Source organism: Sinocyclocheilus grahami, unplaced genomic scaffold, assembly GCF_001515645.1.
Source record: "Sinocyclocheilus grahami isolate Dianchi unplaced genomic scaffold, SAMN03320097.WGS_v1.1 scaffold142.1, whole genome shotgun sequence".
Lineage (NCBI taxonomy): Eukaryota > Metazoa > Chordata > Actinopteri > Cypriniformes > Cyprinidae > Sinocyclocheilus > Sinocyclocheilus grahami.
This window is the reverse complement of record NW_015505321.1, coordinates 800,356-813,207: the sequence shown is the minus strand read 5'-3', so window position 1 is coordinate 813,207 and position 12,852 is coordinate 800,356. Positions and strand designations below refer to the sequence as shown.

At 35.5% G+C, this 12,852-nt stretch overlaps 3 protein-coding genes across 3 annotated transcripts in view; 2 read left to right on the top strand and 1 right to left on the bottom strand.

Annotated features, from left to right (window-relative positions):
* Window positions 1-2,305: 2,305 nt before the first annotated feature.
* On the bottom strand, window positions 2,306-3,913 carry LOC107591517 (phosphatidylinositol-glycan biosynthesis class W protein-like). Its single transcript, XM_016280683.1, has one exon. The coding sequence runs from the start codon at window positions 3,911-3,913 to the stop codon at window positions 2,426-2,428; it is 1,488 nt and encodes a 495-aa protein (XP_016136169.1). The 3' UTR covers window positions 2,306-2,425.
* Window positions 3,914-7,366: 3,453 nt separating this feature from the next.
* Window positions 7,367-8,219, top strand: LOC107591503 (unconventional myosin-XIX-like). The gene is made up of 2 exons (XM_016280661.1): window positions 7,367-7,520; window positions 8,032-8,219. The coding sequence occupies exons 1-2, from the start codon at window positions 7,367-7,369 to the stop codon at window positions 8,217-8,219; spliced, it is 342 nt and encodes a 113-aa protein (XP_016136147.1).
* A 1,306-nt stretch (window positions 8,220-9,525) lies between these two features.
* The window catches only part of LOC107591502 (unconventional myosin-XIX-like), an 8,938-nt gene continuing 5,611 nt past the window's right edge, over window positions 9,526-12,852 (top strand). Inside the window, exons 1-6 of the mRNA XM_016280660.1 lie at window positions 9,526-9,648; window positions 9,763-9,832; window positions 9,929-10,031; window positions 11,373-11,469; window positions 11,582-11,658; window positions 12,069-12,159. Of these exons, the coding sequence (XP_016136146.1) occupies window positions 9,543-9,648; window positions 9,763-9,832; window positions 9,929-10,031; window positions 11,373-11,469; window positions 11,582-11,658; window positions 12,069-12,159 (544 nt within the window). The 5' untranslated portion in view covers window positions 9,526-9,542. The remainder of the gene's footprint in view (window positions 9,649-9,762; window positions 9,833-9,928; window positions 10,032-11,372; window positions 11,470-11,581; window positions 11,659-12,068; window positions 12,160-12,852) is intronic.

The window sequence follows — 12,852 nt, the reverse complement described above, 5'->3', positions numbered from 1 at the left end:
TTCGGTGAACAGAGAAAATGGAATAAAACTATAAAGGCTACATAAAAAGGAATATAAGGGCATATACAGATTAACAAAACGAAAGTAAAAATTGTGCTGAGTTTGGATCATTGTAACGCGCTCCGAAGTTCACGGAAAGGAAAGCGGTTTTCTTTATTTTGCAAAAGCTTTACAGTTTTGAATCGCGTCAGCGACTCACACGCACATACAACATTTTTTTGCTAACTTGACATCGCAGCCTGTTCATTATCAAAATAAAATACAGTTAAAGATACATAAAAAGCTACACTGCTCAATTTAAATAGTCCGTAGTACAGTCTGTGCCGTTCAGCGTAACCACCGCCTCACTGTGCTGTTATAGTCTATGTAAAGGATGATGTTTTATGTCGAAAATGCTAGTGAAGAACAAAGCCTATAGTTTACATAATAAATAATATTTGAGCATCCAGATACGTCATGAATATGGAAACATTTGAATTTGTGCAGAATGAGAGAGGTAGGCTTCAGTTTTGGTTTTAAATTAATTTGTTTTGGCTTACAACTTTAGAGGATTTGTTGTGGAGAGAAGGGAACTAAAATAGCCTAATTGTGTTTGTAAATATTTTGCTTTATTTACCGGTGTAAATAATGTAGGTTTTAGCTTACATTATTTCTGAATGATAATAATAAAATAATAATAATAATAATATTAATAAAAGAGAAAGGGGAAAACATTTAACCAGATAAAAAAAAAAACACTGGGGGGATTTGTATCATTATAGGGTGGTTGTGTACACACTACCAACACACATTTCAGTTCAAACAACTTCTAAAAGTGCCTGTAGCATCCTATGACCCCTTTAATACATTTGGTCAAAATCTAGAAAAGATGATGCCGTATTGGCTAGGACCAAGCGCAAGATAGGCTACCAGATCGAGACCCTCGTGTGTTTTTTTCTTTCTAAGTAAAGAAAATACTGTACTCTATTATTATAGGCAAAGAAAAAGTTTTAAAAATAACGTTATTAACCTGTATTTTTTCTACTCGAACCGATTTCGGAATGTAATAATACAGAGGAACGCAGGAACAGAAACCTTTAAATACCAATTCTGCTCGGAGTGAACCGATCGATTTTTTTTTTCGTTTCTGTTTTATGCAATTGACCAATATCGGTATCGGCCCATAGTTGTGTGTTAAAATCGGTATCGTATCGGCCAAAAAAATCCTATCGGTGCATCCCCAGCTCTAGTCTACACCCCAATCTGGTAATGCATTACTTTTAAAAGTAACTTTCCTCAACACTGCTGACGTGTGCAGTTTGATTGAGCAGAAGAAACATAATTTCATAAAAGTTCATCTAAAAGTTAATCGATTTTTATGATCGTATATTTGCTGATTAACTATTAATTAAAATATTATTTAAACATTAGTTAAACAGTTCAAATGCATTTTTCTAAATCTTTGACAACTATATAGTTTTATAACTTCATATTAAATAAATGTCTAAACGACTTTGTATTATTAGCAAAAAATCTGTCTTTTTATCATTTTTATAATTCTTTTATAATTGGTATATGTACGCAGTATTTATCACGTTAGATAAAATATTATTTAATTAAAATGAAATATTTGTTTAAATGCATTTTTTTCTAATTCTTTTATACTAATTTTCCATATAGTTTTATGACTTAATATTAAAGTCTAATTAAAAGACAGAATCAGAATTCTTTATAATTAGCATGCATGCTATTTTTATGATCGCATTTCGGTTGAAATATTATTTAATTATATGACAACATTAAATGTTTGCTTAAATTGCATTTTTTCTAATTCTTTCACAATTCTTTTCATATTTTTTTATGATTTAAATAAAAGTTTGATTCATATATTTTTTTAATTCTTATAATTAGTATGCATGCATGCATTCTTTTATTTTATGTTAGTTAGAATATTTCATTAAAAGACTATATGAAATATTTGGTTAATTTTCTTATTCTTTTACAATTATTTTTCATATAGTTTTAATATGAATTCATTTTAATTTCAATTAATTAATTAATATTAGACTTAATTAGCAAACATTAAAATGTTTCAAATTCTTTTATAATTATAATGCATGCATCTTTCATAATCAATTAAATAAATGACTACATGGCATGTTTTTAATCACACAGGCTATCTACATCGTGAACTGCAAAGGCACAAAGACAATTAAACTCATGGAAAAAGTTGGCCGATTGCGGCATATAAAAATACAAAAATCTTCTGTTCTACTGTTAACATGAAATAAATCTATGTATTCATATCTCATATGTAATACACAGTAGCAGTATATTTACAAATTACACATTCAATTTTATTTGAACTATGCAAACAATATACAGTGTATTTTACAGCAGTTTTGCGAGAGCCATTCAAAAAAAAAAAAACTAAATGAAAGGGTGTTTACCAGAACTTAATGGTTATTTTATTGATATGCAATATGAATATGACTAAGCTATTCATAAACATATACAAGAGCAAAACACTTACAGCTAAAACATCATTGCTGTTCAGAGTGTCGATTAACACATTGGTCAAACCAGTCATGGTATTTGCAAGTAGGAAATATAACAACTGATTCCGGTTAACAGACTGTACGAGGCATAATGCATCCATATTTTTTCTCATTTTCTCATCTGGTAATGACTTCTTGTTTTGATACGGACACCACGATGCAGACACAAATGAAAAATTAGAGATGGCTTTAGAAAAAAGTAGCAGTAAATCACCAATGCTGAGGCATGAGAGAAAGAATAAAGCTTGTGCTACAGTCCAAATACAGAAGGAAAGATTGGCCATTCTGCGTGACACTGGCTCAGTGCATATCTGGCATATGTAAAGACTGAAGAACAACCCAAAACTGGTTAACAGAAGGTTACGGATCACTCTGATCCAGTCTTTAACCAAATTTCTGCTCTGCATGAGGTAACGGCCAACCTGAACCCCAGCCATATAGATGGCGATGTAACCCACAACTGAGACGATGCCCTCTCTGTTTGCCTGCAGAAAGCCTGTGCGCTCGCTATTGTGAATGAGGAAGGACTTCAGACCTGTTGTCTCCAAAACAACCTGGTAGGTTCCACCAATGAGAAGAGCAAGAAGCCATGAGGCGTCCACAGGAAAAAGAGCCAGAAGTGCGGACGCCACCACTCTGACGATGGCTAGCGTGAAGAAGAAGTTCCAGTGAACTCCATACTCTGTCACATGCTCGTGGTAGCCTGATGATTTGACGCTCGCAAGTCTCACAAACCCTAACAAGACCAACGGCCAGACGGAAATCAACTGTTTAAACCCATGACTGATCTTCGAGCCTTGAATGTCCTTTCCTCTTGCTTCGGGACACACCAACGCATTGGCCATTACATACGCTCCGACGCCGAAATCCATCACCCCTGTTCCATACATCTCTGTTTTTGCATAACGTCTTGGGAAGACGCTGAAATCAACAGCCAAAATGCTTATGGCGGTCTTCACGTTGACCAGAACCCGAAACACGGTCACAAACGGGACCAGGTTGGATTCTACTCTGCTTTGCACAAACCTGTCAATTGTACTGTAAAGGGAACCTTGAACGCTCGGATGCTTTCCGTTCTTGTAAACGAGGTAGAGGACAACTAAGTCAACTACAGCGATGCCCATGATGACAAAGTGAAGGATGTCGCTCAGTGCGGTGCATGACAGGACCAGAGGCATTATTAGTGCTGTGAAGTCCAGCAGGAGATGGGATCCCCAGGAGAACGGAAGAACCCCTTTTCCAAGGTGGAAGACTATCAGGAAGAGTCCTCGGCTGAGAAAACACAGCGGGGCTAAGAGGGATCCCAGCGAAACCTCCGTAAGGGTCGTCCCATTGTGATTGCTGACAAATGCAACTTTTACTTCTGCCGATGCCATTGTCTGTAAAAAGAGACAAGCGTGAAAATAAGTGAAGTACAAACATAGACTGTTAGTTGATACAGAACACACATATAGTGTGTGTGAGTATATATATATATATATATATATATATATAAATCAGTTTAAAAAAACTTGTGCACACTTAACTGAATTTACATTTTTATATTTTAAAATAGATAGATAGATATAGATTTTTATGACTTCATATTAGTTGAAATATTTTTTAGGCCTAACTAAAAGACTACATGCATTTTTCTAATATATTAACATAACTATTTTTTTTCTTTTATATTTTAAAACTATTTTATCTAATGGTTTATTACTTAATATTAGTTAATTAATTAAATAATCGTATTAAATAAAAGGAATATTAGTTACATTTTTTATAATTAGTATGCATGCGGTTTTTATGATCACATATTAGTTGAAATATTATTTAATTAAAAGACTATATTAAATATTTGCTTAAATATTAATTCATTGTTTCTAATTCTTTTACAGTTGCTTTCATACTGTTTTAGGGCTTAATTTTAATTAAAATTTTATTAAAAGACTTTTAAAATTATTTTATAATTATTATGCATGCTGTCTATATGATCACATATTAGTTGGAAAATAATTTAATTAAAAGACTACATGAAACATTTGTTTAAAATGCATTTTTTAACATTCTTTTCCATTATAGTTTCCTATTTTTTTAGATAGATAGACAGATAGATATAGACTGTAGAAATACATACATGCATGCATGCAACTGCAACGGCTGGAGTTAAAAATCTCAGTTTGTGTTCTACTGAAGAAACAAAGTCACCTACATCTTGGATGCCCTGGGGGCAAGCAGATAAACATCAAATTGTAATTTTTGGGTTAACTATCCCTTTAATGCCACCCTAAACGGGTATTACTTAGATGACTAGGGACTAGTTTTCTATTGAGCTGAACAATAACTGTTAATAAAGTGATTTACTGTGATTTATTTCTAATCACTCATTTGAACTGGCTTGTTTTTCCGGTGTTCCCTCATTTGCATGTTCATTGACGTGGCTCGTGTTGTCATTGTGGGATTAAGCAGCGGTGCAGTTAATCTGAAGAACATACTCGGATTATTCCGCAGGTCAGCCTAATTTGAGCATGCGCAGAACCTGAACATTTCAGACGTGCCTTTTTTTGGCATAACAAAGTTATTTGACGTCATTCCAAAGGGAACCTGCAACTTGTTTTGGAGTAAATGAAGACGTATTTTTAGCACTATATTTTATATTGTCTGTGTTCATAGGGTTTGATGCATTCATTTAGTTGCAGCATCAAAGGTCACCCTCCGTTATTAAATTTGGTTTACTGTTAAGTGTGACTAATGCAGTTGGTTTGTTGTGCCATGCAGTGTTTCTCATGCCTGCAGGCCCTGGCGCAGATACAGTCATCATCTGTTTTGTTCTGGGTCATTATGATTCATGCATTGACTCAAGTGTTGGAACGGAAAGTTCCTGACGGATTAAATAGGATCAATTCTATGGGAATCTGTAATTGTCTCGTTTAGGCCTGCCGCAATAATCAATATATCGACTTATCGCGCAATATATGTACATGACCTCAATAATTTTTGGGGACGCAAGATATCGCCCATTATAGTTACTTAAAAATGTATGTCACCATGTTTTGTACATTCCACTTGCGCCTGTGTCTTTTGCAGTTTCTCGTACATAATGTGTAGTCATGAGGTGCTAGTTCAAATGAAAAAATGCTTCTACAAAAAAAGTTTCATCTGCAGATATGGCCTTGTTTAGGGATGTGTGCCTCTGTGCATACGGCCATCTTACTGCTAAGTAGTGATTGTGTTTTTCAGCAATAGTGTGCACCCTTAATTTACTGAGAAACAAAGGTCAGGAAAAATCTGTAGATGGAAAAAATCTCCATACAAGTTCTTTGTGAATTTTTCTTTTTTTCTACTTGTTACTTTGCACTTTTTGTTAGAAAATGTTTATTTACTATTTAATGTTAATGTTTTTTAAGGTATCTAATATTTTTATGCTTAATTTCCATGATCTAAATATTCTTAAAAATTAAAAGTTTGTTGTCATTTGGAAGTGTGTAGGCCTTCTTGCATTATTATGCTGTTACATTATGATTATATATTCAGTGGCATAAAATGGTCTTTAAAATGACAATAATATCGCTTATCGCAATTATTTCTGGGGCAATATATCACACAACAAAAAGTTGTTATCGTGACAGGCCTAGTCTCGTTACAAATGTTTCGTGTTTAACTGATCTGTGTGATTTCTGTACTAACCAAAGTCTCTTGCCACTATTTGTTTTTAAGATGCTCTCCAGTCAGTTCAGATTCCCAGTCTTGTTGTCGTTTGCCTGTGTTTGTTATTGGATTAGGAGCAGGCCTGTCCAGCAGACAGTGTGTATTATTAGCTTGTCTTCAGCATGTCCTGACCCTTCTCGACACATGCTCTCATCAGAGCATATGGATTCACAGCAGCGTCAGAGGAAGGATGTGTAATTAATTAAGCATCTCCGCTTATTACTGACATTTAAAATTTTTGTGATGAAGTCCAGGCGTGTTATATTTGGAAAATGTTCTTACTCTATTGTTGCTCAGCATTTGCTTTGTCTTTCAAATAAGGAATAGTACAAGCAATTAGTCAAATCTCAAGTTGTCAACCAAAGGTGTTGGAAATATGTCAAGCATATGTAGTGGCTTGATAAATGTAAAAAGCTCTTTCCTTTGATGTCATGCATAAACACATCTGACATAAAGCAAGCTTAATTATGGTATAGTGCATTTTGTAATATACAGTTGCATACATGGCTGTGACAGGATGTGTTTTTTAAAGAAATAGTTCACCACAAAATTAAAATGTCCTGAAAATGTACTCACCCTTAGGCTATCCAATATGTAGATGAGTTTGTTTCTTCATCAGATTTGGAGAAATATAGCATTAAATCACTTGCTCAGCAATGGATCCTCTACAGAGAATGGGTGCCATCAGAATGAGAGTCTAAACAGCTGATAAAAATATCACCATAATCCACACCACTCCAGTCCATCGGTTAACATTTTGTAAAGTAAAGAGCTAGGCCTACATGTTTGTAAGAAACAAATCCATTATTAAGATGTTTTTAACTTCAAACCATCACTTCTGGCCAAAACATGAGTCCATAACCCATAATTATGCATCCTCCAGTGGAAAAGTCCACCCCCTGTTGTCCTCTCAGATCTGTGCAAGTGTGCATATTTCTCTCCAGATTCAGACAAGAATATTATGAATAGAGGACTCTTAAAGAAAATGAAAAATTGTTGACATTTTCTGAAGATCAAGTTTGCTATTGAAATGTCAAGATGTGGTTGAATTGGCATCAGGGCTTGTACTTATGAGACATTTCTAAATTGGATTGCTGCAACTGTAAAGTAAATGGAGCCTATTCTTTATTAATTGCATCATGCAGGTACATGGACTGAAAGACAGAACCCAGGACCTCAGGAAATCTCTCAATGATTCACTGGAAGGGGACATCAGAGACTTCCTTATCAATGAAGCTGAACTTCACACGTACGATGACCTCACTAAAGTCAACCCGGTTACGCCTTCTACAGGTACTTTGTGCAAAAACGCTTGGGATATATGTCTGTAACTCTATTGGTCATTTTTCTTCATTGGCCTTATGATGGTTTATTGCAAGTGAATAATGTCAAGATTTTTTTCTTCCCCAATTCAGATGATAGGATATTTTTCCACATTACAATATTTTGATGTCTGATTTTAGTTCTAGCCTGTGAAATTCTAGAATGAAGCTTGAATTCTGATTCATAATATTGATAGTCCTATCACATCAAAATGTAATTGCGACTTTTTATCTTACAATTTTGACTTTCTTTTCTCAATTGCGAGTTAACATCTTGCAATTCAGAATTTTTTACTCAGAATCACTTGTTTGTATCTCTAAAAAAAAACTCAGAAACTCAGAATTGCAAGAAAAAAAGTCAGAATTGTGAGTCGTTATTATTATATTTTTATTCTGTGGCAAAAACAAGCTTCCATACCAGTTCTAAATGTCCTATTGTGAGTCAGTGTTGAATTACAGCTGTGGTGTTTTGTGTTTGGCAGTGCTGAAATGTCTACAGGCCAGGTACAGCGCAAAGGTTTTCTACACACATGCTGGCTGCACGCTGGTCGCCCTCAACCCCTTCCAGCCCATTCCTCACCTGTACTCTCTGGATGTGATGAGGGAATATCACTCCGCTCCTCAACCTCAGGTAAACACGCTCAAGCCTGTCAGTACATCTCTAACGTAAAAATATGGAAGTTACAAATGCTTTAGTGTGGAAGCCATAAATATGCCTTAAATACAATGAGGTTTTTATGGTCATATTAGTGGTCTGATTCCTCATTCCGTGCATTGGTAGAAATATGTCAACTGGTTTGGTTTTGCTATAAAATGTAGTCACCAAAAAGTGACTAAACCAACCTGAAGTATTTAGTTTACTGGATTATCATCAGATGTATCAAAAACAGGCATTATTGATTGACTATGTAAGTAATAAATTAAATATTGTTTGGTTCAATAGGGCTGGGCGATTTTATCGATTAATTCGAATTTAATGTTTTGCCACGATTTTATTTTTTAGAAATCGAGGAATCGCGAATAGAAATATTACCAAACGTTAGAATTAGAAAAGAATGATCCAACCGCTTGCATGTGAAGTGTAACCGCTCATATCACGAGGCGCCATTCACACAGAATACGCTTTTGTGTTGATAAAGATGCGACGTGGGCAGTGGAATAGGAAAAAAAATGCAAGAAGATGGGAGTGAACTTACGTTAATTTGAGTGCCGCGTTTTTAGACTGCCGTTTCATGAATGAGACGCTGCAAGAGATGCGAGCGCAACTGTCAAACACGTCCATGTTTACATAGAAAAAACAATCGAAAAGCAGCGCAATCGAATAAAAAAAAAAAACCTGTAACTACTACTGTATGTCTGATATTTCATGTTTACATCATGGTGACAGGCTGAAAGCTGCTGTTGTTTTTACAGAACATTTATAGTTAATAATAGTCTACTTGTGTTATACCTTGTCATTTTGAATTTGAATTACCTTGACTTTTGAGTTTTTTTTTAAAGCTCATGTTTTCCAATGCTTATGTTTTACAGCTACGGCATGATATTAAAGGGGTCTAAAAACAGGCCTAGCTCTATGTAAACATCTCAGTGCTTTACTCTTGAGTTGCTCTATTCTTAAATGCCAGTCACTTTGTAAATCTGCATCACATTGTGACAGATTCATAAAACATTCCCAGCTGAAATGTGCTGCTCAAACGGTTCAGATCAGATTACAGTTACCAAATCACACCTGTTTAAAATAAACCCACTGCTTGCTTTTAACTTTAGAAGTTTAGAAAGCCTTTTTTGCTATACGTTTCAATAAAGTCTCTAAAAATAAAGGAAATAATGATTTCTCATTATTTACGGTCTTTAAATGAACTGTCAAGCTCAATATTTCAAATACATACAGTACTAAGTTTAGGACTGATCTGAAAACAGTCAAATCTCAACATGATTTAGACCACATCTCCTTTATTAAATATCTCCTTAGACATGGACGTCACGCTGTCTGATGAAGTATTATGCCACTGTAGCCACCTCTTCTCAGAAGTGCCAGGACACCGTAGAGAAGATAGAAAGACGAGTACTGGACTCCAACCCAGTCATGGAGGCGTTTGGTGAGAAATACAGGGATCAGTTGATGTTTCAGTCTCATTTCCTCTCTGAAGATCTGTGATATCTTCATTACATGCTTTCTAAAAGGCTTTATTTTCCTTTTCCTTCTTCCCCAGGGAATGCTTGCACTTTACGCAATAGCAACAGCAGTCGCTTTGGAAAATACATTCAGCTTCAGCTCAACGGGTCAGTTTTGCTTTCTCTTTGTTTCACACATGGAAATGAACCTGGAGAATCTTGTGATTGGTGTAAAGGTCTGTGATTTTTTTGTTTTTAATGCAGCTCTCAGCTGCTGGTTGGGGCATCAGTGCAGACATATCTTTTGGAGAAGACCAGAGTGGCTTTCCAAGCACCAAATGAGAGAAATTTTCACATATTCTACCAGGTAAATTAAGAGACTGCATTCACAAAATTAACCAGGAATAAAAATACTACCAAAGTATATACTGTCATAAGCCACTTTTCCACCAAAATTACCTGGAAAAATTTGTCCCAGGAACTTTTTTCCCCAGACCTGTTGCTGTCTGTGTTTCCATCGCAGCCTAAAGTACAGTGAAAATTAAACAAATAGTCTGGTGACGTAGGACTGCGCACGACTGCTCCTCCCAGTCCAGGACCGCTTCTCAATACCAAGTACGCAAATTTCGTAGTAGTTGGTAGTTTGGACTTCGGAAGTTTGACTTGGGAGTGTGAACTCCCGGGGACGGGACAACGCAAGTCCAGTAATTCTGCAAATGAAACAGCAGTGTATTTGATAACGTCAGTCGGCTCGCCTTGGCTACTGCAGTTTTCCTCACTGTATTTACAATAAGACGAAATATGATGTCAAACACTACTGCCTCTTTTCGTTTTCATTTAAACATGGTCTATTAATAGCCGCGGAAATGTAGTTCAGGGAACGTACATGCATTACAATGAAACAAAATATTTAATCAAACAGAATTGCCTCTTTTCATTTTCATTTGAATAAAGTTACAAATATATAAATATATGTAAATTTATATAAGTATATAAAGTTATGAAACATAACTTTGTGCTCAGCCAAAACGATATGACCTGGAACAAATGGTAGATTCATGAGACTAATGGTCGACCGATATATCGCCATCGAACTTTTCTTTTGATGGCGCCGAGAACGGCAGCACCTGAGCACACAGTGCTCACATTCTCCCTCTTGTTCGCTGTTGTCGTTAACAGTTCTGTCTAAAGGCCAAAGTATACTTCCGCGTCCGCGCACCGTCAGCATTAGGTCATTTTCGTCATCGTCCGGGTGCAGGCAATTTTTTGAGACCACTTGGACGGTCTGCGTACAACAGCGCATGGGCGAGCTGAAAGTTGAGACAGAGCGCAAGTCAAGTAGGTGGATGCACCTTTGTACCTGGCAATAAAGCTCATTCTGATTCTGATTCAATAACAGTAATATTTTGAAAATTATGCGAATAAATGGTGGTTGAAATACAATGCTGCATGAACTCAACCAATCAGCATGTTCAGCGCCCAAGTCCCACCCCCAAAATTTCCTGACCTTTGAAAAAGTACTACCTAACTTTATTTAGATCCTGGTTCCTGCGGTGGAAACACACCAGTACTGCCCCAAAATCCCTAGTTCCTGGGGAAAGTTCCTGCGGTGGAAATGGGCTTATATATTTTATTCGATTATTTCCAGTAATACGGTAATTCTATGTTGGTGTGTATGTTGGTTGTTTATTATTGGTTTTATTTGAAGATGATGAAAGGAGCCACAGAGAAACAGAGACTGGATTGGATGCTGCCTTTGGAGCAAGACTTTGCTTGGTTGCCACATGCTGAGAAAACCTTAGAAGGCAAGGATTGTACTTCAAGAATTTGTATTTTGAAGCATGAAAGTTTTATGAGGAATTTGAGGAGGCACTGTGATATTGACATTTTGCATTCTGTTTGTTTGTGTCTGAGCAGAAGACTGTTTGCAAGAGACGGTGGAAGCCATGATCAACCTTGGCATTGATGAGGGGAAACGGACACAGATTTTTAGGGTAAGTGATAATGGTAAAATTATATCAAAACCTCAATGATGATTGGAGATGAATGGTATCCATGTTGGTTGGTGTTTGATTGTTTTTAGATACTGAATACACTCAGTTGTTTGGACTAATTAGAACTTGTTAAATGACTGTAATGATGTTATAAAGACCGTATTTATATAAATAGTGGGTGGAGATGCTAAATTACTTCACTCACCTATACATAAATTAACCTTTTGATTTATGAATGTGAATCATCATGTAGTTTTTGATGTAAGTTATGTGGATTCATGCACCAAAATAAGACTGCACAGTAGACAAGAAAATTAAGTGTAAACTACTTTGTTAATGGAAGAATTTTTTGGAAAAAAAATATTATACTGTAGTTTGTAAAATGACATGATTGTTGTCTTTTTGCAAAGATCCTTGCAGGTCTTCTGCAGCTGGGGAACGTGGACTTCAGTCCTGCATCAGAAGAGGCTCAGCCATGTGATCTTGATGGACACTCAAAAGGTGTGATGTGTTTTTGCTGTATTGTTTATATAAAAAGCTAAGTTATGACAGTGAATTAGGCAAGATGCATATTCCAGGCATGATGAGGCAAAGTACTTTTATGGATGATACAAGTTTATTTCTGGGCTGTGACGTGTCCCTATTACATTCCTCCTCTCACCAGCAATTCGCTGTGGCACTTTGCTCTAAACACTACTGGTCAAAATTTTGGTGTCGGTAACAATTTCTAATGTTTTTGAAAGAAGTATCTTCTGCTCTCCAAGGCTGCATTTATCTGATCAGTAAAAACAGTAATATTGTGAAATATTATTACAATTTAACTGTGAAATGTGAATATATTGTAAAATGTTATTTATTGCTGTGAATTTTCAGCATCATTACTCCAGTCTTCAGTGTCACATGATCCTTCAGAAATCATTCTAATATGCTGATTTGCTGCTCAAGAAACATTTCTAATTATCAATGTTGAAAACAGTTGTGCTCTTTCATATTTTTGTGGAAAACATGATACATTTTATTTTTCAGGATTCTTTGATGAATAGAAAATTCAAAAGAGCAGCATTTGATTAAAATAGAAATCTATTGTAACATTATAAATGTCTTTACTGTCTCTTTTTCAATTTAATGCATCCTTGCTGAATAAAAGTATTACTTTCTTAAAAAAAAATAAAAATAAAAATAAAAAATATTTAT

Bases quoted from the DNA above. Each gene is read 5' to 3' on its own strand.
- LOC107591517 (XM_016280683.1), bottom strand. From the start codon at position 3,913: ATGGCATCGGCAGAAGTAAAAGTTGCATTTGTCAGCAATCACAATGGG.
- LOC107591503 (XM_016280661.1), top strand. From the start codon at position 7,367: ATGCAGGTACATGGACTGAAAGACAGAACCCAGGACCTCAGGAAATCT. The intron at 7,521-8,031 runs GTACTTTGTGCA...TGTGTTTGGCAG, and splicing joins CCCGGTTACGCCTTCTACAG to TGCTGAAATGTCTACAGGCC.